The sequence below is a fragment of the Rousettus aegyptiacus genome, unplaced genomic scaffold (assembly GCF_014176215.1).
Source record: "Rousettus aegyptiacus isolate mRouAeg1 unplaced genomic scaffold, mRouAeg1.p scaffold_m13_p_2, whole genome shotgun sequence".
NCBI lineage: Eukaryota > Metazoa > Chordata > Mammalia > Chiroptera > Pteropodidae > Rousettus > Rousettus aegyptiacus.
This window is the reverse complement of record NW_023416295.1, coordinates 47,864,153-47,889,227: the sequence shown is the minus strand read 5'-3', so window position 1 is coordinate 47,889,227 and position 25,075 is coordinate 47,864,153. Positions and strand designations below refer to the sequence as shown.

The window sequence follows — 25,075 nt, the reverse complement described above, 5'->3', positions numbered from 1 at the left end:
TCAAAATCCCATCAGCATTTTTTAAAGAAATAGAACAAAAAAATCATCAGATTTATATGGAAGCACAAAAGACCCCGAATTGCCAAAGCCATCTTGAGAAAAAACAATGCGGCGGGAGGCATCACTCTGCCCAACTTCAAATTATACTACAAAGCAACAGTAATCATAATCAAAATGGCATGGTATTGGCAGAAAAAAAAGACACACAGACCAGTGGAACAGAATCGAGAATACAGAAGTAAACCCATATTTATATGGGCAAATAATTTTCAACAAAAAAGCCAAAAGCATACAATGGAGAAAGGAAAGCCTCTTCAATAAATGGTGCAGAGAAAACTGGAAAGCCACCTGCAAAAGAATGAAACTAGACTGTTGTCTATCACCACACACCAAAATTAGCTCAAAATAGATTAAGGACCTGAATATAAGACCTGAAACAATAAAATGCATAGAAGAAAACATAGGAATGAAACTCAAGGACTTTGGACTTAAAGAGGATTTTATGAATTTGACCTCAAAGGCAAGGGAAGTAAAAGCAAAAATAAGTGAATGGGACTATATCAAACTAAAAAGCTACTGGCCAGCAAATGAAACTGTCAACCATCCAAATGGGAAAATATATTTGCAAGCAATGCCTCTGAAAAGGGCCTAATATCCAAATATACAAAGAGCTCATACGACTCAATAACAAAAAAAACCAAATGATTCAGTCAAAAAATGGACAGATGACTTGAACAGGCACTTCTCCCTAGAGGACATACAAATGGCCCACAAATATATGAAAAGATGCTCAACATCACTAGCTGTCAGGGAAATGCAAAACAAAACCACAATGAGATACCAACTCACACCTATTAGAATAGCTATAATCAGCAGGACATGTAATAACATGCTGGAGAGGATGTGGAGAAATAGGAACCCTCATACACTGCTGGTGGAACTGCGAATTGGTACAGCCACTATGGAAAACAGTATGGAGGTTCCTCAAAAAGCTAAGAATTGATCTACCATATGATCCAGCAATTCCTCTACTGGGTATTTACCACAAAGACTTGAAAACCCATATCCAAAAAGATATTTGCACACCAGTGTTCATAGCAGGATTATTCACAGTGGCCAGGACATGGAAGCCATCGAAGTGTCCTATGATAGATGATTGGCTAAAGAAGCTGTGGTACATATATACAATGGAATATTAGCCATAAGAAGAGATGAAATACTGCTATTTGCGACAACATGGATGGAACTCGAGATAATCATGCTAAGCAAAATAAGCCAGACAGAAAAAGTTGAAAATCACTGGTATCACTTATATGTGGGATATAAACCTAAAAGCAACAAATGAACAGGACAAACAGACTCATGGACATGGACAATAGACTAGTGGTCACCAGAGGGTGTAGAGGAGGAGGGGGAAGGTAGACAGGATAAAGGGGATCAAATATAGGGGAATAGGGAGAGGGTGAAGTGGGTAAAGGGGATGAAATATATGGTAGCAGAAGGAAACTGGACTTTGGGTGGTAAACACATGATAGAATATACAGATGTCAAATGATAATGTACACCTGAAAATTATATAATTGTATTAACCAATGTTACCCCAATAAACAAAAAAAAACCACAATCCCCCCCAAAAGAACCCCCACCAAACCTTCATTTTTTCCCCTGACATTTGAAAGGGAAGACTAATCTTCAGGAGCATATATTAAAATAACTATGTCTGTTTTTTTTTCTGTTCCCTTACAGCCTAAACAAATACTAGAAATACTAGATTAATTTCAACTTTCCTATCCTTAACTTTCCTTTCAAAACTTCTTGCCTTAGACTTCCACCTTGTGGTAGCTCTTCAGTGACAGATAATGACCAGACAGCTCTCCTCTCCCTTTTTTGGGGTGGTAATTCATTGGTAACATAGGTCATCTTAAAAACCAGGTCCATCTTCAGTTCTTCTCTGGCTGCTTGGATTCTGGATTCTGGATTTTAGAGTAGAGCCACAGTGAATATGGGATGATTTGCCTTTTTGTCATTTGACTTCTATCAAAAGTAAAACAATCTTAGAATATAGAAATGTCTATTTTAGCAGGTGATTCTTAATTGCTGTGCTGTTCTACGTGGTTTTAAGAAATTGTTATTTTATCATAGCATCATTAGTAATACTCCTATTATGATGATTGGCTAACATTTGTTGAATACTTAATAATAAATAATAATAGGTAATAATAAGTTATTTTTGGGTACCATTTAAGTGCTTTATATAAATAAACTCAGTAAGTTAACGATGAAAATAATTATCTATAGTCTTGTCTTAATTTTTTATTTGTGCATTTGCGCTTTTTCTATTTCTTCCTTGGTATGCTGATTTGATTATTTAAGTATTTAGCTGTTTTCTTTGGACGTCGAGTACTGCAGATTGTTCATGACCAAGTAGTTTATTTTTACATCTCATTCTTCTAGGGGGAAGTGCTACCCAATCCATCAGATTATAAATCCTCACTCATAGCATTGACTGCTCATAACTGGCTACTTCGTATATCAGCAACTACGGGAAAAGTCCTTGAGAAAATATATCTTGCTTCGTATTGCAAATTCAGGTATTACGTGTGACTTTATTTAAAGTTTTATTATAGGAATTTGAGACTCGTAGCTCAGGACATTCATTTCAAGCTGTCTTTGGTTAATTTTGTTTTGTTTCGTTTTCCGTTATATATCTGGATCTTGATTTATAAACCTATTCTCTTTTTCTCCCCTCATGACTACATTTGAAGATCTGAGGATAGAGACCCCTTATAATTTCCTTTGTAGCCCTCATAAGTAACTAAACTATAGTAGCTGGCAAATAAAAATTTTCTGAGTTTCCCTTCTACAAATAGTATTTTATATGTAGGATGTATTGTATGGTAGATTTTCCTAAAAGCTAGTCTGTTTCAGTTAAATTACCTGCCTAGTACGATCTTTAATTGTTATTAGTTTTATAAATAGGATGTAAACTTCTGGAGTGAATATGTGCATTCAAAATGTGAAAGTAACATTTTTAATGCTTTTTTAAACTTTCATTTTAAAGCAGGAATGAGTATTTTGTTTTCTACGTTTTGAATACTGTTATGTCAAACAATTTTTATTAATTGAAATTCTAGAAGGATTAAAATTATGTATTTTATAGGAATATATTCATATAAGCACCTGGAGGTAATTCTTTATTTATTTATTTTTATTTATTCATCCATTTATTTGTTTTTAGTTATCTTTAAAATAAATTACTTTGCTTTTATAATTTAACTAAAAAATTATATTTATAAAATAGCTATTATATTTTGATTTTAAGTATAAGGTAACTGACCCAAATGAATAAACTTCTTCTTATTCTTTTAAAAGATATTTGAGCTGGGACACTCCTCAAGAAGTCATTGTAGTCAAGTCAGCTCAAAACAAAAGTTCAGCATTGGCCCGGCAGGTAAATATCTTTAAATAGTCAGTAAAATAAGGAATTTATTTCCATAGGGATTTGTTTGCAGATTCGACATGAAAGAACTAATGATATTTGCTTTCTGAAGCATGCTATAAAAGTTGTTTATCAAAATTTAAGAAATTCCCTTCAAACCACTCTGTGGTAGTACAACAGATTATTTTACATTCCATCATGGAAAGAAATTGACTGGACCGTCTTCAAAATAAAGTACTGATCTTCTTCAAGCAGAGAAATCACTCAAGCTTTTGTTGTCAATACATATTTTTTCTCATTTTATATAGATATGTCAGTATAACACTGCATTCAGATGATATGACCATGATAACTATATCTTTCAGTTAGATTATTGAAGAATTCCAATTTACATATAAATTTTTAATAATATACTAAAATATATTAATATAAGTCATATAATTTATATTACATAGTAATATATTACATAAGCTATATTTTGTTATACAGTATGTAAAACATGGTTTTGTTGTACGGTATATAAAATATAATTTGTTGCTAGGCAATGTTTAATGTTATGTTTACTTTTATAAATTTTTCTGTGTGCATGTGTGCATCTGAAAGACTGTTTAGTATACAAGTGTTTTTTTAATGGTGGCATTGGTTAACGAAATGTAATAAGTTTCAAGTGTATAGTTTAACAGTAAGTAATATGTGTATCACATTGTGTGTTCACCCCCATAGCTAAATTTCTTTCTGCCGTCATGTGTTTGACCTCTTTTACCCCATCTGCCTCCTTCCTCTCCCCCTACCCTGTGGTGATCACTAGACTACTGTCCATATCCATGAGTCTCTGTTTGTTTGTCGTGGTTGTTTGTTGCTTTTAGATCTATATCTCACATACACATATAAGTGATATCATGTGGTTTTCAAGTCATCTGTCCATCTTTTGACTGAATCATTTGTTTTTTTTTGTTATTGAGTCGTACGAGCTCTTTGTATATTTGGATATTAGGCCCTTTTCAGAGGCATTGCTTGCAAATATATTTTCCCATTTGGATGGTTGACAGTTTCATTTGCTGGCCAGTAGCTTTTTAGTTTGATATAGTCCCATTCGTTTATTTTTGCTTTTACTTCCCTTGCCTTTGAGGTCAAATTCATAAAATCCTCTTTAAGTCCAAAGTCCTTGAGTTTCATTCCTATGTTTTCTTCTATGCATTTTATTGTTTCAGGTCTTATATTCAGGTCCTTAATCTATTTTGAGCTAATTTTGGTGTGTGGTGATAGACAACAGTCTAGTTTCATTCTTTTGCAGGTGGCTTTCCAGTTTTCTCTGCACCATTTATTGAAGAGGCTTTCCTTTCTCCATTGTATGCTTTTGGCTTTTTTGTTGAAAATTATTTGCCCATATAAATATGGGTTTTCTTCTGTATTCTCGATTCTGTTCCACTGGTCTGTGTGTCTTTTTTTCTGCCAATACCATGCCATTTTGATTATGGGATTATTGTTGCTTTGTAGTATAATTTGAAGTTGGGCAGAGTGATGCCTCCCGCCGCATTGTTTTTTTCTCAAGATGGCTTTGGCAATTCGGGGTCTTTTGTGCTTCCATATAAATCTGATGATTTTTTTGTTCTATTTCTTTAAAAAAATGCTGATGGGATTTTGATGGGGATTGCACTAAAACTGTATAATGTTTTAGGTAATAAACTCATTTTAACTATGTTGATTCTTCCAGTCTAAGAACACGGAGTATCTTTTCGTTTCTTTGTGTCTTCTTCAATTTCTTTTAATAGAGTCTTATAGTTTTCAATATTTAGGTCTTTCATATATTTCATTAGGTTTTGCCTAGGTATTTTATTCTTTATCTTGCAATTGCGAAAGGAATTGTTTTTCCATTTCTTTTTCTGACACTTTATTATTAGAGTATAGGATCACCATGGATTTTCGAACCTTGATTTTGTATCCTGAAATTTTACTGTATTTGCTTATTATTTCTAGTAGTGTTCTTGTAGAGTCTTTAGTGTTTACTACATAGAGAATCATGTCATCCTCAAATAGTGACAGTTTGACTTTTTCAAGTCCTATTCGAATGTTTTTTTATATCTTTCTCTTGCCTGATTGCTCTTTGCTAAGACTTCCAATGCTATATTGAACAATAGTGGTGATAGTTGACAGCCTTGTCTTGTTCCTGATCTTAGAAGGAAGGTTTTTAGTTTTTCACCGTTAAGTATAAGGTTGACTGAGTGTTTGTCATATGTGGCCTTTATTATGCTAAGGTATTTTCCTTCTATGCTGATTTTATTAAATGTTTTGGTAGAAATAGATGCTGTATCTTGTCAAAGGGTTTTCTGCATCTATGGATATGGTCATATGATTCTTATTCTTTGTGTCTCATTAATCAATTTGGGTATGTTGAACCATCCCAGTGCCCCTGGGATAAAGCCCACTTGATCACATTATATAATCCTTTTAATATGTTGCTGTATTCAGTTCACTAGTGTCTTATTTAGGATTTTTGCATTTGTGTTCATGAGAGATATTGGTCTGTAGTTTTCTTTTTTTGTGTTATCTTTATCAGATTTTGGTATCAAGTAATATTGGCTTTATAAAATGAGTTGGGAAGTATTGCCTCTTCGATTTTTTGGAAGAGTGAGGAGAATAGGTATTAAATCTGTTTTGAATGTTTGATAGAACTCACTGATGAAACCCTGTGGTCCTGGACTTTTACTTTTTGGTAAATTTTTGATGATTGTTTCAATTTCCATACTACTGACCGGTCTATTTAGATTTTCCAGTTCTTGATTCAATCTAGGAAAGTTGTATATTTCTAAGAAGTTGTCCATTTCTTCTAGGTTATTAAATTTGGTGTTTTATACTTTTTCATAGTATTCTTATATGATCCTGTATATTTCTGTAGTATCTGTCATTATCTCCCCTCTTTCATTCCTGATTTTGTTTATTTGTGTCATTTCTCTTTTTTCTGTAGTGAATCTAGCCAGGGGTTTGTCAATTTTATTAAACTTCTTGAAGAAACAGCTCTTTGTTACATTTATTTTTTTCTTCTTATTCTCAATTTCATTTAATTCTGCTCTAATTTTGATTATTTTTTTCCTTATGTGGATTTTAGGCTATATTCTTTTTCTAGATTTTAAAGATGAAGTGTTAGGTTGTTTATTTGGGCTTGTTCTTTTTTTTTTTTTTTTTTTTGTGATAGGCCTTTAATGATATGAACTTTGCTCTTATGACTGCTTTTACCGTGTCCCAGAAGTTTCGATGTATTGTTCTGTCATTGTCATTTGTATCTCTTTATCTTTTTTTTTTCTATGACCCAGTCATCTTCAGTATCATGTTGTTTAATCTCCATGTATTTGTGGTTCTTCCTGCTTTCTTTTTACAGTTGATCTCCAGCTTCAAAGCATTATGATCAAAGAATGTGATTGTTATGATTTCAGTCCTCTTATATTGGTTGAGGCTAGGCTTGTGTCCTAGCATGTGGTCAATCCTTGAGAATGTTCATGTGCACTAGAGAAGAATGTATAAGCAGCTATTTTGAGATGAAAAGCTCTGTAAATGTTGATATGTCCAGTTGGTCTAATGTGTCATTTAAGGATTTTTCCTTACTGATTTTCTGTTAGGATGATCTGTGTATATCTAACATTCGGGTATTTAGGTCCCCTTACTATGATAGTGTTTTGGTCTGTTTCTTTCTTTAGTTCTGTTAGTAATTACTTTATGTATTTCGGGTTCCCTAATTGGGAGCATAGATATTTATAAGTGTTATGTCTTCTTGGTGTATTATTACCTTCATCATTATGAAATGTCCCTCAGTATCTTTCTTTACCTTATTTTGAAGTCTGTTTCATTTGATATTAGTACTGCTACTCCCACTTTTCTGTGAATGCCATTTGCTTGAATTACCATTTTCTACTCTTTCATTATGAGTCTATGTTTATCTTCGGAGCTAAGATGTGTCTCCCAGAGGCAGCATATGGTTGGGTTTTATTTTTTGATCCAATCTGCAACTCTGCCTTTTTATTGTTGAGTTCAGTCCATTTACATTTATGGTGGCTATTGAAATATGAGGCATTCCTATAACCATTTTATCTTTTTCTTTCTGGTAGCTTGGTGTATCTATTGCTTCCTTGTCCTTGTGTTTCTGGTCTGTTGGGATTTTTTTGTTTCGTTTCGTTTTAATTTGGTCAGGTTCTGTGGATTTTCCTTCTGGTCCTTCTTGTTTAAAGTTATATACTTCAGTTATGGATCTGTGGCCCGTGGTTACCATTACGAATATGTAAAAAGTAGTTTTATATATATACAGTAGTCCATTTTCTTCCGTATGTGCCTTATCTCCATTTTCCTTTGCGAATTTGAATCTTTGATTCCTCCTCTTTTCTGTTGTTATTGTCCCGGATTACCTCTATGTATTCTGAATGTTCATATCTATCTTGTATTATCAATTATCTTATTATCTTCTTTTGCACTTCTCTGCTTCTGTCTACCTGCTAGTCGTAGTTATGTATTTTTTTTGTCATTTTGTTTCACGTGGGCTGACCCCTTTCAGTATTTCCTGTAATGAAGGCCTTATAGTGGAAACTTTTGTATGTCTGGAAAGGTCTTTATTTCTCCTTCTCTAAAGGAGAGTTTTGCTGGATACATTATTCTTGGCTGGTAATTCCTTTCATTTAATAGCTTGAATATTTGGTTCCACTCCTTTCTTCCTTATAAGGTTTGTGCTGGGAACTCCAAAGATAGACTCATGGGTTTTCCTTTATGAAGTTACCGTCTTCTTTTCCTTGGCTGCCTTGAGAATTCTTTCTTTGTCATTAATTTTTGATAACTTTAATATAATGTGTCTTGGAGAAGGTCTTTTTGCATTGAGATGATTGGGTATTCTTTTAGCTTTTTGGATTTGAAGTTTCCGCTCATTCCTTAGATTTGGGAAATTCTCATCCACTATTTGTTTGAAAATGCCCTTTGATCCCTTCTCTTTTTCTTCTTCTGGAACACCCATTATTCTTAAGTTTCCTTTACTGATGGTATCAGCTAGTTCTCGTATTTTTCTTTCACTGTTTTTTCTTTTTTGGTCTCTCTTTCCTTTTTTCTGAATTATTTCTAGATTTCTGTCTTTGATATCACTGATCCTTTCCTCCATTTGGTCAACTCTATTTCTTAAGCTTGCTATTTCATTCTTCATCTCTTTTAGTGTGTTTTTCATCTCCAGGAGTTCTTTTTTTTTTTTTTTTTTTTTTTTTTTAGGGTTTCAGTCTCCTTGCTAAAAAATTGATTCTACTGATCTAGGTTTTTTCCCCTCAACTCCTGGAATTGTTGATCTGAATTATTGAATTTCACTGAGTTTTTTTAGAAGTACAATCCTAAATTTTCTGTCACTTAAGTTGCATATTTTTATGTCTTTAAACTTATTTTCTGGAGATTTTTCTCTTGCTTTCTGAGCTGCCTTGTCATTTTGGTTATTCATGGTGTTAGATGGCTAATTCTCTGCCTGGGCATATAGCAGAGTATATTCTGCTTTTTTTTTTTCTTTTTTTTTTTTAACCAGAAAGAAGATTTGTTATATAGAGGTCCTCTTTAATATGTTGCTAAGGTGTTTTTCTTTTGGTTTCCAGGTGGTGGCGTCCAGGCCTCTTGGATCCCTGCTTTGAGTCTTAATAATGCTTTTTCTTATAAATTTCAATCACTGCCGCTATTCTTGGTCTCAATCCCTGTCAGTGTTAGCGACAGTTTTGGTAGCGTTTGCTTAAATTCTCCTGGCGTTCTGCAGTGTTCAGTCTGGGAGGATATGGGGGGGAGGGTGCCCTCTGGGTTGGTGGGTGGGAGTTACTGCTGTCTCCATGTCTCAGCCTCTCACTTTACAACCATGGCTGCTAAGACCCAGTTGTTGCCCCTCTGCAGTTAGTCCCCACTCCACTTTCTGCCCTCATCTCTGGGCTCTGCTGCGTGGAGCTCACAGCTCTCTTAGGGCTGTTAGAGGGAACTGGCCACAACTTCTCCCCTCCCTCCCTCCTCTTGCAGGGCACTCCAGGGTGCGCAAGGCAGCTGCTTTTTTCTTCCCACTCTACTGCCCTACTCCTGTGGTTCTGACCTGTCGTAGCTCTTATACACAGGTCACTTACTCTGATGTGCTTATGTGCGGATTGGGTGTTGTTTGTTGAGTTTTAGATGTTCAGCTTATTATTATTTCAAGGGAAGAGATCTGGGGACATCTCTTACTCCACCATGCTTCTGACATCACTTAGTTGACATATTTTGAATATGTCAGCCTTCCTGTGTAGCTAACTTCGCAATGTGGATAGATGGATATTTTCAATTTATAAAACATCTGCATTACTGCATGCTAAGACAGGTAGATGTTTTCAACTCATGAAATATTCTTGGAATATAGAATATTCTGAAATACTCTTGAGAGCAACCTGTAATTTTAGTTTTTCCTTATAGGCAGGCATTCAACAACCTGTTTTGCTGTACCTTGCAGTGTTCCATGTTCTACCTTTTTCACTCATAGGGATTCTAGAGATCAGCAAAAAGGTAAGAACTCATTTCTGATTTAATCGCAACATTACTTTTTAACAATAAGATGTAATGTCATCATTTAGTTATTTGCTTATTAGGTGTTTTGATTCCAGATGTTCCCCTGAATGTAAAAAGCTTCCTGACCTAGTTTATTTTATATCAAAATGTGTGAGAACATTAGACATGGGAAGAAAGCCTGGTCATCCTTTCATCTTTCTGCATGTTTTTATGCCTCTCAAGTAAATAGTGTAGAATACCTGTGGTCATTAACAAACCACTATTTTATAAAATTATGAAATGAGTAAAGTATTTCTTTTTAGAGAGATATTCTAAAGCTTGTTTAAATGATCATTAAAGGTGAAAAGCTGCAATAAAATGTCTCATTTTAATTGCAAATATAGATGTAAAACATGTTTTATGATATATAAACAAGCCTTATAACATGTAAATTTTTCAACTCATTCCATTTTCTTGTTGCCATTCTTCTTGATTTGTGGGGTGGGGATGCAGGGGGAAAGAAAAGACAAATTCCTTTGAGCAAAAGAATCTGCAGTCTCCTTTAAAAAATTACTACTTTAAAAAATTGTTACTTATTCTAGGTAAATAGTTATTTGGTGATCTCTTTAACTAGTCTTTAACCAAGCATCTCTATAAAAGAACAGATCTTGAGGATTCACTAATATTCGGTTAGCCAAACAAGATGAGTGTATTTAAAAGTTTCTGTTATATAAGCATAATACACTAACCTACATAAAAACTAAAGAATAATATTACTATTGTTTGTTTTATACCAGGCAGTTTGAGTATTTTATAATATTGTAACATATAATGTATTCAACTAGGAAGTTAAGCAGGTATGAAGTAAATGGAGGAGCTAGAATTTTAGTCCAGATTTGACTCCAAAGTATAATCCAGATTTTAAAATAGAGTGGACTACTTTATTATAGCACTCATTATTTGTAACTGTGTTTGTATTGCACAAATACTTCCTTCAAAGTAGGAAAGGAGGATCAGTGAATAAAAAGGCATTAGCTAGTCAAGATCATAGCAAACCATAATTTACCTTCTAAAAGATGATCTAAACACACAACTAATGAATATAATTGTTCTCTTTGTGTTTGCGGATTAATTAATTATGTATGCTTATTATAGTCTACAACAGGCATAAACACTTAGCTAAGTCATAAGTTTCTATTCTCACTATCTAACTAAGATTATCATTTGAGGGATTTGGTTTTTATTATGGTTACTTGGAATTAAAGTAGATTTATCACTTACCATGAATAATAAGGCTAGCAGGGGCCAGGTTTAGAAAGCACTTTAGAAAGACCCAGCTATTCTAGGTCTTTCACGGCTATGAATATTTGTCTATTTTGGCTTTTGTTAAGTATTAAAATAGGCGCAGAATCAACTTCTTTATCACAGCTCTACGGAGACTCATGACAGGGTATATTGCATATAAGAGAAAAAAGAAAGGAAATAATGAACCAAAGACTTACTCAAGGTCAGCTAGGCTAAATGGCTCAGTAGGTGTTTGGTCTTTAACATGTTTGGTTTTTATATGACTGAAAAATTAAATAGTATTAGCGATTTAAAAAACAAGGTAATGATAAAATTCTGGAGTTGGCTATTTTTCATTAGAATTACTTTCTTAGATACAGTCTTTCCCTCCTCTAATTAGCTAAAAAATAAGTGTCTTTGTAAATAACATTTTAGCATAAAAATAAGTCCCTGGCAGGATATACATGATAGAGTAAATACTCATTTAGAATTAGATGAACTCAGTGTAAGCCTCTTCGTGTATGTATCCATGAGGAATAAGATTTGTTATTAAAAGATATTGACAAAACTGTAAAGAAAATGGGTAAAGCAGATGAATACTGCTGTATCATTCTGAGGCGTATGTGCCATACTCCCATTAGTGCTCTAGTTTGTGACTCCAGTGGCTTGCTGCTTACACTAATAACACCTTAGTTTCAAGTTTCTAAGCTATAACTAAGTTATAATGCTAGACAGCAGTGTTGTAGTGGTGGGCTGAATATGAAGCAAGTGCATAAACCACTATAAACATTCAGAGGGTTGGCTTTCCGGTCTTAGGTGATATCTACCTCTCCTCTCAGGTTTTCGGGAATGTTACAGATGCTACCTTATCACATGGAATACTGATTGTGATGTACAGCTCAGGACTGGTCAGACTCTATAACTTCCAAGCCATCACTGAACAGGTAGAGAAAATTGGAATTCTCCATATTATAATTAACTTGAGGTTTGGACCAAGGTATGTTTTTCATGAGGTACTTCTAGAGGAAGGTACTTGCATAAATTTCAACTCTACAATACTGTATAAATACAGAAAGACAAAACAACCTTTAATGGAGGGGTGGGGAGATACACAGAAAGGCTCTTGAATAAATGGAGACATTTTCTCTGCCATATACATGTGAATTTTATTTTTTAATATCTCCAGACAGCAAATAAGTAGGTGCTAAAGACACCATTTTTGTTTTGTTTTGTTTTGTTTTAGTTCATGCAACAGAAACTTGACTTAGGGTGTGCATGCAGATGGGGTGGGACTACTGGAACTGTAGGAGAGGCTCCTTTTGGCATTCCTTGTAATATTAAAATCACAGGTATGGCTACTATATAGTATTTTTCCACCTTAAATAATAAGTGGTCATATAAATAGTTATTAATTGTAATTATCAAATGTCTTTCTCATAATTTAATCACAAACTAAATTCATTTTACTCCTATACAGCATATTTCTTGCTATTGAATAGGTGTTAACAAAAATCTAGCACTTATTCATTGAACTAAAGGCCTGGATATGCTGGGCATTGCTTGGCCAGAGATCATTGACCTTTGGCAAGTCACTTTACCTCTCTGATCTTGATTTCCTTATTGGCAAAATAAGTAGTTGCAGGAAATCGTACCATCTTTGCTCCTTTATCACTTAATATTTTATAACTGTAAAATTTAACCCACTTTTAAGAAAGGTATATTCCAAGGAAAATATAATTACCATTCCATCCGAACACAGAGCTTAGACACAGAGAGAATCCCCTCATATACTTAAAGATTGACAAAGCACAAAAAAGAAAATTATATACAATTCTATAAATATAAAATAAAAACGTTCTATATTTAGCTTATCAAATTCAGCAGTTTAATAAAAAAGAAATCAACTGACTCAAGTGAAGCAGTATATGTTAAAAGAAACCATAACTGATGAGAGTTCATCTTAGGAATACAAGGATGATTTAATGTTTGTACAGAGATAAAAATCACATGAGTAAATTTCACCATAAAATTATTTTATGATCCTAATATCTGTTCATCTTTATTTTTAATTCATTAAGAGTCATTCATTATTATGTTGAGGATGTTTTTTTTTTTATTTCCAACTAAAAAACATCACATTTTTAGGTGAAAAGCCAAAGGGTTCTCTAATATAGGCAGAATAAGACAGTTTTTTTCTATCATTATTATTTAGCATTGTATCATCAACAGATAAAAAAACAGAAATAGAATATTGCTAGGAGATGTTCTTAGTAATAAATGACAAACTATAAAAACTACTGAGCATTCAATATAGCCAATTAAGGTATCTAAGAAGTGCAAAATAGATATTCAAAACACTACTCAACTTTTTAAATGCGTTGAAACAGCTGATTAGTTTTGTAGAAGTTCAACCTAGCAGTACTTCCTATATTCAATACAAATACACCAGCAAGAACCTATTAAGAATTTAAAAACTACAGTGACTAATGGAAACTAAAATTAGTTATTTTGAAAAGAATTTTCCAAAATAATAGCATTATTCTTATTGAAATGCAGAGAATAAGTGAGTAAGACAAAGAACCAGGAGATAAAGACAAAGTACATAGAGCCTGAAGAATTGTAACATGGATTAGGTAGGTCCCTATTCCAGAAAGATAACTGGATTTGGGATCAGAATTTTGGTCTGCTAGTAGTAAGAGTGAAACCTGGCTACTAACTGGTAGTGTGAGGGTAGGCAAATTACCTAACCCCTGTATGCTTCACTTTTCTCAACTTTAAAATAATAATGTTTGAAAACATGATCCATGAAATCACTTGTCATTATAAAACAGTGTAAATTAGTGATTTTGGGATATGTGGCTAAGAAAAGTTGCATGTTTATTGAAAAGTGTGAGTCTTTTTTTTTTTCAATCTGTAGAGACTGAAATCCTATTTATTTCTCCAGATTTGATTTTTAGGATCTTTAAGGTCTGTACAAAAAAAAAAAATAAACTCATTTGAACTTTAACTTTTTTCTTAATACAAAGCAGTTCATTTTTATTAAAGAAATATTAGAAAATAAAGGTAAATGAAATAGAGAAAAATTTAAAAACTCAGTCTACCTGTATGGAGTTAATTAACTGTTATCACCTTAGTGTGTTTTTTTCTAATCTTATTATGTGGATATTTCTATATGTCTAAAACCAAAAAAGAATCATGCTGTAAATACTCTTTAATAACTCACTTTTTAAAAAATCAACTCTGTCAAGGTATAATTTATATGCATTTAAATGTACTCATTTTAATTGTATAATTTGAGTTCAACCAAATGTATATACCCATGAAACCACTATTCAAGATTTAGAATCTTTTCATCACTCCAGAATGTTCCCATGTTTCCTTCCCAGTCAGTGTCCTCCCCAACCACAGCCTTAGGCAACCAGTGATCTGCTTTATTTTGCTATAGATTAAATTTACATTTTCTAGAGTTTCATTTAAATTGTACTTTTTTGTCTCACTTCTTTCACTTAGTATATTTTTGAAATTAATTTTATATTGTTACATATATCTGTAGACTAACTCACTCTTAAATGGTAATATATTACGAATATTAATTTCCACCTATTCCATTATATTATTTAATAGATGGTCTTGTGAAAACAATAAAGTTGGAGTCTTATCTCACTCTTTACATCAAAATAAATGATAGACGGATCAAAGATTTAGATGTTCTATAAGAAAACTTAGGAGAATCTTTTTTACTTCAGAGTAGAGAAGACCTTTCTAAGTATGGCACAAAACCCAGAACCATAAAAGAAGAGATTACAAGTTTAGTTACATAAAAATAAAAGTTCTTCATGGCAAAACAAACAAAAACACAACATAAACCAACAAAAACAACGAACGGGATGCATTGCAAAATGTACTATAAACTGCTAATTTCCTCAGTATGTAAAGAGGTTTACAGATCAATAAGAAAAAGTGACAAAACAGAAAAAATGAGCAAAGATTATCGTTCCAAAGAAAAGGAAGTATAAATGGCTTTTCATTAGAGGAAAGCAAATCCCAATGTTACTATTAAGAAAAATACAAATTAAAATATTCATAAAATACATCTTTTCAGATTCTCAGTTATCAAAAAGATAACAGGATTGTTGAAGGTATAGTGTAAACACGTTCATTTACTGTTGGGGCCATTTATAGAAGACAGTTTTGTCAATTCAGTGTGTATTAAAATTTTGAATGCATACATACCTTGAGTAGTTCCATTTCTAAGAACTTATCCCAGATATATATATCCCAGTCACATGTGTACAAAATGGCAAGTGCAACTATGCCATATATTTTTAAATTACAGAAAAATTATATCCTATTATAGTCATCCTATAAACAATTATTCTGTACACTTTATGTTAAAACTCCCTTTTGAAGTATCATTGAACTTTTGCAGACTGAAAGCATTATAATTAATAATAGTTATTTCATTTTTAATGCCTCTTTTTACAGTCTAGCCAGTAGCTTGCTCTCTTATTCTTTTAACACTATCCTAACATCCTTGTAAATATACTTTATAGTGACAGCTAAATGGTTCATACCTATCCAAAAATTTCCTCACACAAATGTGGAATCAGCTACTCTCTGAAGACTTTTAGGACATTTTTTTAAATCGAGAATAGTATTATAGATCAAAATTTGGGCACTTGGGGTTAGCAGGGACTCATCAGAATTGTAATGAGCAATCTGTCTGCTGCTATTTGGGGGCTATTTTTAGAAGCTAATGGGGAAATATGGGGTGTTCATATTTTTCTTAACTATTTAAAAAGACCTCTTTACATATTAAGAATATTACCGTTTTCTTAAAAGATTAAGAAAAGAGAACTTTGAATATATTCGATATGTTTATACATGTCTCTTCAACATTGTCAGTCTGTGAACTCTTCAGTATTTGTTTTTTTCCTATGTATAGCACTAAGTAGTAAATCGTCCTTATGAACAAGCCTAATAAAGCACATGTTTTGTAACATGACTCTTGAGCAAATGGCCTCCCTAAGACAAGCCCCTTTGCTGACAGTGGCAGCCTCATAAACCAACGATTAAACTCTCAAGTTAAAGAGGTAAAGGAGTCATTGGTTAGCTACCTGCCCAAACAGGCCATGTGGTGTTTCACAGGGGCTGCTCGAAAGGAATTCTGGTCTTCTAAAGCAGCTGTACATCCACTTATGCTTTCTTCTGAGAGTAAATCTGTTACGTTCTACCTAAAATTGTCATGAAACAAGACTACTAAGAAGTACCAATAGGTACAGGAATACCTTGGAGATGGAGGTTCATTTCCAGTCCACCATAACAAAGTGAGGATCTCAAAGCAAGTTGTAATCTTTTTGCTAGTGGAGTTTGTAAAAAACCCAACATCTGTGAAGCACAATAAAGCAGAGCACAATAAAATAAGGTATACCTGTATTACTTTTATGATGTCAGTCTCCCAAGGACAATGACTAGATGTATCAAACTACCTTAAGGTTAATTTGTCTAATGATAATAATGGTAGTATTGGCTATGCTTTAATAAAACTTCCACTGTAACAAGACCTATCCTAAGTGGTTACATTCAGTGTGACTAATATCACTTCTACGCTGGAAATCTTAAGTAAGACTGTTCCTGTGAAGTTTACTAAGTAAAACCTGTTAGTCTAGAATATGAAAGATGTGTTCCTCACCTTTGAAGGAATCATTAGACCTTAATTACTTTTTAAGATTGTTATTAGAGCTAGAAATAATCTCTAACCCAGAGTTTGTTACACAGCATAGTAAATGGCAGCTTTTTGTATTGGGTGTACTGTGTCATTTTTGCCACCATAAGCTCTTCAACCCACATTTTATTTCGACTCAGCTATGGTCACACATACTCTGAAAAAAGGTGGCTAGAAAGTTGACTTACAGCTTAACATTTGTTTCCTACCACATTTCTCTTACCACAGTCTCTTTCCTGGTTATATTTTATTTCCTTAAACATAGTAATTTTTCATTAATAGAAACTCATAGATGATGCATACAAAGGAAGTTTGAATTCAGTTAATGAATGTTCCCAGGCTACCAGAACAGAGAAAGCTAATTAATTCCTTTTGCCTATCTCTATAGATACACCACCACTGCTCTTTGAGGTATCTTCCCTGGAGAATGCCTTTCAGATTGGAGGCCACCCTTGGCACTATATCATCACACCTAACAAGAAGAAACAGAAAGGAGTTTTCCACATTTGTGCCCTTAAAGACAATTCCTTGGTAAATCATGAGTAATCAGACCTTTTAATAAATTTGTATCAGAAATCTTTTCTCTCTATTTCTCTAATAGGTTTATGTTCCTAAGAGTTACTTTTTTATTTATTTGTATTAATTTGTGAACAATATATAGTACAGAGAGTACAAAGAATATACCAAAAGCTTGTGCATACTACCCAGAATTGAAAACATTAACATTTGAAAATTCTTAGGATACCAGAGATTTCTTAAGTTTTTTTCCTTACCAGTCAGTCTCTCAGCAGCGGATCCCATACAAAATATCTCTGAAGCTCCATAGTGGGACTCATTGATGGAGTCTGTTCAGGCTGCCTCTGAAATTGCTGACAGAATGTGGTGTTGGTTTTACTATTTTATGGTTTGTTGCTATTTGCTTTCTAGAACAGAATCAGGTAGAACTCTAATGGTCACAATGTAAGCATTGAAACACTTGGAATTTGCAAGGATATTCCTAAGTTATTTACGGCAAAATAGAAAAAAATTGGTACATGATAAGACATAGAAATTTCTACTGTCTTCACTTTTTCTTCATTTTTTAAAATGATTTAGATTTTTAAAGCCCAGTTTAATAGAAGCTATGAAACATTTTCCTAATTCTTCAGTTTGGCTGCATATGTGTTTTGGGGTTATGTACTCTTCTGACAGGTAAGAAGGTAACAGGCATATGCATTATTAAGTTAATGTCGTTGCAAGGCAAAATTTTTTCTAGATTTGGCAGTTATTTATAAACATGTTTATCATATAATAAACATTATTTAGGGCCTGCTGTGTGCCACACATGGCTGGGAACACATTTTCTTCCCTCAAGTTGCTTGCACTCTTAAAGCAAACATGTAGATAAATTAGATGCTATCTGTTAAGTACAGTGATTAAGTGCAAAAGAGTGAGTGCACAGAGGAGGAGGTTCTGTCATATTTTGTATGGCTCATTTAATTTTGTTTATTTCCAGAACATCTTGATGTATCAAATGAGCTTACTTTTTCTGAGGCAGACTCAACTTACTCCACACCTAGCTCTTCCAAGATATGGCTCAGTTAGTCACTGTTAGACCAAGGACTTTTAGAATCAAAGGTCACCTTTTACCACACTGAAGATCAACACAATCTTGGGTCCATTTATCTATTTCCCTTGATGTCGTGGCCACCAGGGAACACTATGTGTAGTGTCCTATAGTTTTCTTATTGTAATGGCACTGTTCCCTTCTCTTCTCTCATTTACCTGTCACATGTGGCAGCTCCCATTTTGCCCAGCCCAGTGACGTCTTCTTTTACAATGGTTCTGTAGAGGCATTTGCCTGCTTAGACAACTTTTTCAGTTCGATGGTTCACCTCTCAGCCAGTGGACATCCTTCAGCCATTAGGACCTGTCACATCTCTTTTTCATTAACTGTTCCTTTCAGTCAAACCCTGCACAGTTCACATTTCAGATATTTAGTACACATTATTTTTAAGAACTGATAATACATATTCTGTTGTGTATGTGCTCACTCATCTATATCAAGCATGCCTGTCAAGTACTCTCCTTCTATAATAACTAACGATAACCTTCAGTGAAATCTGTATTTCAACATGTTTATAAATAACTGCCAAATCTAGAAAAAATTTTGCCTTGCAATGACATTAACTTAATAATGCATATGCCTGTTACCTAATTACCTGCCAGAAGAGTACATAAACACAGCCAAACTGAAGAATTAAGAAAATGTTTCATAGCTTCTATTAAACTGGGCTTTAAAAATTTAGCGTTCTAACAAATAATAAAAATTACAGAAGCCGGTAATAATGCTGCATAGAATTTAACACAAGGAGAGATATTTCTTTTGCATGTTATAGATATTTTAATAGAATAGTCTCCTAAAGAAAGATATGTGTGGTATGTACATGTTTTTATATTAAAGGAGCATCTGAAGCTATTGCCGTCATGGACACAGGAATCTCAGTGGTTGCTATCGAGATTTAATTGCATCGATGTTCTTATATGTAAAATGTAATAATGACACCATTCCTATTAGAAATTATTAGGATACTTATAAAAATTCTTGAAAAATTAAAATTCGTTCTCTAATCTGATACATAAACTGTTAAATTTCATCTTTTTTTAAAAAGCATGCCATATAAAGCACTTGTGACATAGCCCCAGCCTACTTCTCCAGTCTCATGGCTGGATACTATACTTCTCAATTTAATTTTGGCTGCTACTCATGTTTTTGCATATATATACTATATGGATTAACACTTCTATGTTTTTGATTTTGCTGTCTCTTTCTAATCATTTTCCGCTCATCCTTTAAGGCTCAGTTCAAGATTTTTTTCTTCCTGAAGTTCTCACCTGGGTTGGATGCTTGATAATATCCATGGTTTGATGACTTTGTATTTTACACAGCCTGTTATTCTGTTTATTTTTTGCCTTCCCTTTTTACCATGACCTTCTCGATGGCAAGGACTGTGTTAAATTCATGTCAGGTAATAATGCCTAGTGTGATAATTAAAACATAGTGTCTTGTCAGTAATGGAATATATACATTAATATGTCAAAAGCTTTTGAGTATCAAATAGGACAGATGGTAACATCTCATTTTCTATTGGAGAAATAAAAGAAATTGAGTGAATTGGATAAAACTAATGAGGTTAACATATCTATGGTATGTTAGTTCCCAGTGCTCCTGTGTATAAGGTAAAACATTTATGTACATATCACAGTATACTACTGTGAAATAAATCTCTCTACTTGCCTTAAGTGCTAAGCAGTATTAAGCCATTTCCTCACCATTAGAGTTTACTATCTGACTATCCAAGGAGATTATATGACTTATTTCTGAGATTTTAGGTTTGGTTGCATGTTTGTTTTTGTGCTACCCACTCTTCTGATTGACAGTTTGTTGAGGATGGGAAAAGGAGTAAGAAGTTGTAAGGGACTGCATGTGCATAATTATGGCAGAGTTACATAATGGAAAGTCAATGCACTTTGGAGTCAGAGCTGCTGTTTGGTAGGTGCAAAACATTGAACAAAATATTTATGCTCTTTGTATATCAGTTTTCTCATTCATAAAATGAAGATAACAATATATGCTTTGAATGTCATTAAAATCAAATTAAATAATGATTGCTGTTAACATCTAATGCAATGCCTGACACAAATTAGGTTCTTGAGTTATGGTAACTGTTATTATTTGTGAGGTATAATGTATGGTACAGGGTAAATCTATGAAATTTCTAAATTTAAATGCTCTGAATTTCTCAAGTTCTAATGTCCTAATTCAGCCCTTAGACACATCCCAGTTCAACTGGTTAATATTTTCTCTTCCTTTTACCTTTGACTTAGTGATCCGTCACTGAACTTAGATTTGAAAAATCATTTTCTTTTAATATTTATTTTCAATATTTTTTTCCAACTTCAGGCAAAAAATGGGATCCAAGAAATGGAGTGTTGTTCTCTAGAATCTGACTGGATCTACTTTCATCCTGACGCTTCTGGTAGAATAATACATGTTGGCCCAAATCAGGTCAAGTGAGTATTTCATTAGTTACTCTAAAGTTAAAAGTAGCTTTTGGTAGCATTTATTAGCATCTTTGCTTTTGCTAGCTAACTGTTGGACCAATTATGGAAATAATTAGCTGCTTGTAGGGTGCTTTCTCAGAGTCTGGCATCTAGAAAACCCAACTCAATTCTTTTTGCCTCATCATTACTGTTTGTAAGTATTACAGTTGAATATGTTTTTGATGGATAATATATGAATGAAAGACTATGACAGATTGGCTTGTCCTTATCAAGTCTTAATTCTCCAGAACAAATGATAAGGAAGATGATTTGTCTTTGTTTTAAATGACAGCCTTACCACAGGAGAAGTAGCAGATTGTTTGAAGTAAACCTTGTTTTGCTTTGTTTACCCACATCTTCCACAGAGTTGTTCTCTCCTTCCTTGAAACACTCTTCATTTGGCTTTCCTGACACCACAGTTCTCCTGAACATTCTCCTTGTAATTTGTCCTTCTTTGTGTACTTTCATGCTCTTCTACTCATACTCTAATTCTTGGATGTCCTCAGGACTTGGACCCTCTTTTCTTCTCACTCTTCCTTTTTTTTTTTTTTTTTTTTTTACTACAGGATTCTATATTCCCTTAGCTTTAAAGATCATGTATACCCCAAAATTCCAAAAGTTACATCCAAGCCCAAAGCTCTCATCTGAGATCATGCCAGAAATCTGGAATCGTTCTCGGCACTTTCTTACCCTTTTTTCTTTCATCATTGTTCATTCTGTCTCTGTCTGTCTGTCTGTCTGTCTGTCTGTCTGTCTCTCTCTCTCTCTCTCTCTCTCTCCACCTCCCCATCCTTCCTACCTCCCTCTCGTGTGTACACGTGCATACACACACATATACTCCACATATTCTGTTAATCAATCCACAGTTTATTTTGCTGCTAAATATTTCTTAAATATGCCTCTTTCTGCGCTTAGCCACTGTCACCATCTTTGTTAGATCATTGTCATCATTAGCCTAGACTGTAGTAATTTACTATAGGACAATTTAGAGCACTCCAAGAAGCCACTTTTACTCTCTTTAAGTCTGTTTTCTTAGCAACTAAGAGTGATTTTGAGGAACATTAACAAACACAAAAACCTAACCACTGTGAATTCTGCTTTAACCTTTTGTGGTTTCTTGTTGCCCTTGGCATGGTCTGAAAGACTATCCTCCTACTCACTTTACTTCTTTTCAGAAAGCTGACCGCTTCCCTCTGGAGTCTGTTTACCCTACCTGTTCTCCTGCCTGAATTCTATTCATATTTTATGCCTCAGCTTAAATGTCCCTGTTTTACAGAGTCCTTTCCTGACACCCTCGTTAGATTAGCTCCCCCACATATTTTCATTGTACCCACTATGTAATCTTCCTCTGTAGCACTTACAGCAATTTAATTTTTTGTGTGAATATTTGTTTACATGTCTAGCTTTGGAATCACTCTACAATCACAGGGAAAGAGCTTTTTGACACCTAGGTTTCTGGCGCTGAGCACAGTGCTTAGCACAGATGAGTGCTCAGTAAGTATTTGTTAAATAGGAAAGACAGTGTCTGCTTTCTTTGTTACTTATGCTTCATGTTTAGTCTACTTCTCTGGATCGATTACCAGGAAGATGACTGGACTTAATGAAATAAGATTATGAACTTTCACAAAAAAAATCTTAAAAATTGGGTCAGCTTTAGTAAACTTTACCCTTAATGCTTGTAAACACTCATCTTTTAATGTTAGTTTGAGTTTAAAAAAATAAGGTCCACAGAATGTGTGCCTTTTTGGCAGGTTTTAAAAGATAGGCACTTTTAAATATCAGCACTAATTGAGTAATTTAACATATAATCTGGTTTCTTTGTTTCTGGTAAACTCTAAAGTCTCTGGCTCTTTCTGGCTACATAGCTGATTCTCCCTGCTGTTCTCTTTGCCTGCACTTAAGACTTTAAGCTTGAACGAGGGTGTGCTTTTGAAGCTTGTTAGTGCCGTGAAGAGATTTGTGTGGGTGACGAATAAATTTTATATTCTCTTGCTTAATTAGTTTGATCCGTGAGGGCATTTGCACTCAGAAAACCCAAATCTTTAAATGTAATCCTAAGAAAAAAGAAAAGTATTAAGTCAGTTTCAGGTTTTAAATATTTTTTCTATCATGAAAACTTAGTTTAGGCTTAGTTGCTAATCCAGCCTGCCTTACAGTTAACTCAAAGTGTTGTTCATTGATCTCTCATTCTGTCTTCATAAATAAAAATGCGTATTGCGGGTTTGGTTCCAGACCACCGCAATAAAGCAGGTATGACAATAAAGTGAGTCATAACATTTTTGCTGGTGGAGGGTCTTACTTCCTTCAGTTTGTAAAAAATGCAACATCTGTGAAGTACAATAAAGTGAAGAGCAATAAAACTAGGTATGCCTGTACTGTAATAACCATTGTTAAAGCTGAAACATTAAAGACCTGTTACAGGATGGCAGAGATGAGGTTCTTTAAAGTAACTTTCATTAAGCCAGTTTGGAAGGTGGCTTAAGCCTAATCAAGCTGCTTCATTATCTACTTCAGTAGTACCTGTTGTCATAGTTCCTGTTAAACAAAATCTCAAATGGAAAGTTTATGGGCATCTAGGTGATTAGACATTATTATTTCTGACCAAAAAGGGAACTCAGTATTGTTACTATAATTTTCAGTTGTTGAGTTTTATTTCAGCAGTTCAACTTAAGCACTTTGATATTGCGTTGAGGTCTTGGGTTCTCAGAATCCTTTTTCCCTTTTCAGAGTTTTAAAGCTTAATGAAGTAGGAAATAATAGTACCCAGCATCAGATCTCTGAAGATTTTGTCATTTTGGCCAACAGGGAAAAGAACAAAGTAAGTCAGGAATACTTTAAAATCCTTTGTATATCACTGTCTTTCTATATAAGAATATAATATGTTTGCCTTGTAATGTGGCTGAAAAGAACAGCACAATCATATAAAAGTCTTTTCATTTGTCTTCATGGGTTTTAGTCCCATGTATGTACAAGATTTGTCTTTTGCTTATTTCTCTTCCCTTTTTGGGTTGTTATTTAAATTTTTATTGAATTATTGACCTTTCAGTTTAATTAATTCTGCAAACTTAAAGTTTATAAATCTTTAAAAATCACATACCATGCTTTAACTCCAGACAGTTCTTTTCCTTTAGCATACAAAATTAGGGACATGAGGAAAATCATGCATAGGGAAATTTCCAAAAGCAGATCCACTCAATTTGTTGTACTATCCTAAAGCAAGTGAAGTAGCAAATCTGTCACCTTTATATTTATTTTTGCCTATTTTGGTATTTTATCCATTAAAAACTTTACTGTAACAAAGTATTTTTACTAATCAATCAAAAGATCAGAAATCTGATTTTGAATTTTCTCAGTTGCGGAAAGAATTGTGAATGTTAGAGAAGGGTTGGTTAATTTTGCCAAATTTGTTAATATAATTTTGCTATTGACTACATATAATAGGATTTTTTTTTTTTCTCTTCCTATGACAGAATGAAAACTTACCCACTGTTACAGCTTCTGGACGGGTGGTAAAAAGAAATTTTAACCTTCTGGATGATGACCCAGAGCAAGAGGTATTATTTTAGCCAAAGATAACACGCCAAACTAGTGTGTACTTGCCCTTTGGTTTTTAAGTTATGCTTCCCAGACCCAGGGGTGGTGATTAGGAGTAAGCCCCATGCAGGCTTAGTTAGTCAGATCATGTGTGCTATTTCAACCATTATCCTCTATTTTTCATACTGGAATTACTCATAAGATTTTGTCTGCAGAAAGGTTCATAGGACTGAAATAATTTGAAAATGCCATTAGCCTATTGTTTTGTTGATGTGTATACTTTCTAGGGAAATTTCTTAATAGAAAATTCTCGAGTTATACCCTGATGATTTTACGGCTTTTCCTTATTTTTTTACCTGCAAGACATGGATATGTTTGTTAATGTTCATGGGCCAGGGGAGGAGGGTGTGAGGATAAATCAGTTCAGCTCTGACCTCAACTGGCAGTGCTAGTCACTGAACCAATACATTCTTACCCTTTTCTTTTTTAAAAAAAAAAAAAAAGCA

The 25,075-nt window shown here is 33.8% G+C and overlaps 1 protein-coding gene across 1 annotated transcript in view; it reads left to right on the top strand.

Annotated features, from left to right (window-relative positions):
- DCAF17 (DDB1 and CUL4 associated factor 17) overlaps positions 1-25,075 on the top strand; it is a 41,891-nt gene that overhangs the window by 8,751 nt on the left and 8,065 nt on the right. Inside the window, exons 4-12 of the mRNA XM_016123881.2 lie at positions 2,455-2,591; positions 3,373-3,451; positions 9,872-9,961; positions 12,067-12,171; positions 12,471-12,576; positions 17,341-17,483; positions 20,896-21,005; positions 23,763-23,853; positions 24,506-24,589. Of these exons, the coding sequence (XP_015979367.1) occupies positions 2,455-2,591; positions 3,373-3,451; positions 9,872-9,961; positions 12,067-12,171; positions 12,471-12,576; positions 17,341-17,483; positions 20,896-21,005; positions 23,763-23,853; positions 24,506-24,589 (945 nt within the window). The remainder of the gene's footprint in view (positions 1-2,454; positions 2,592-3,372; positions 3,452-9,871; positions 9,962-12,066; positions 12,172-12,470; positions 12,577-17,340; positions 17,484-20,895; positions 21,006-23,762; positions 23,854-24,505; positions 24,590-25,075) is intronic.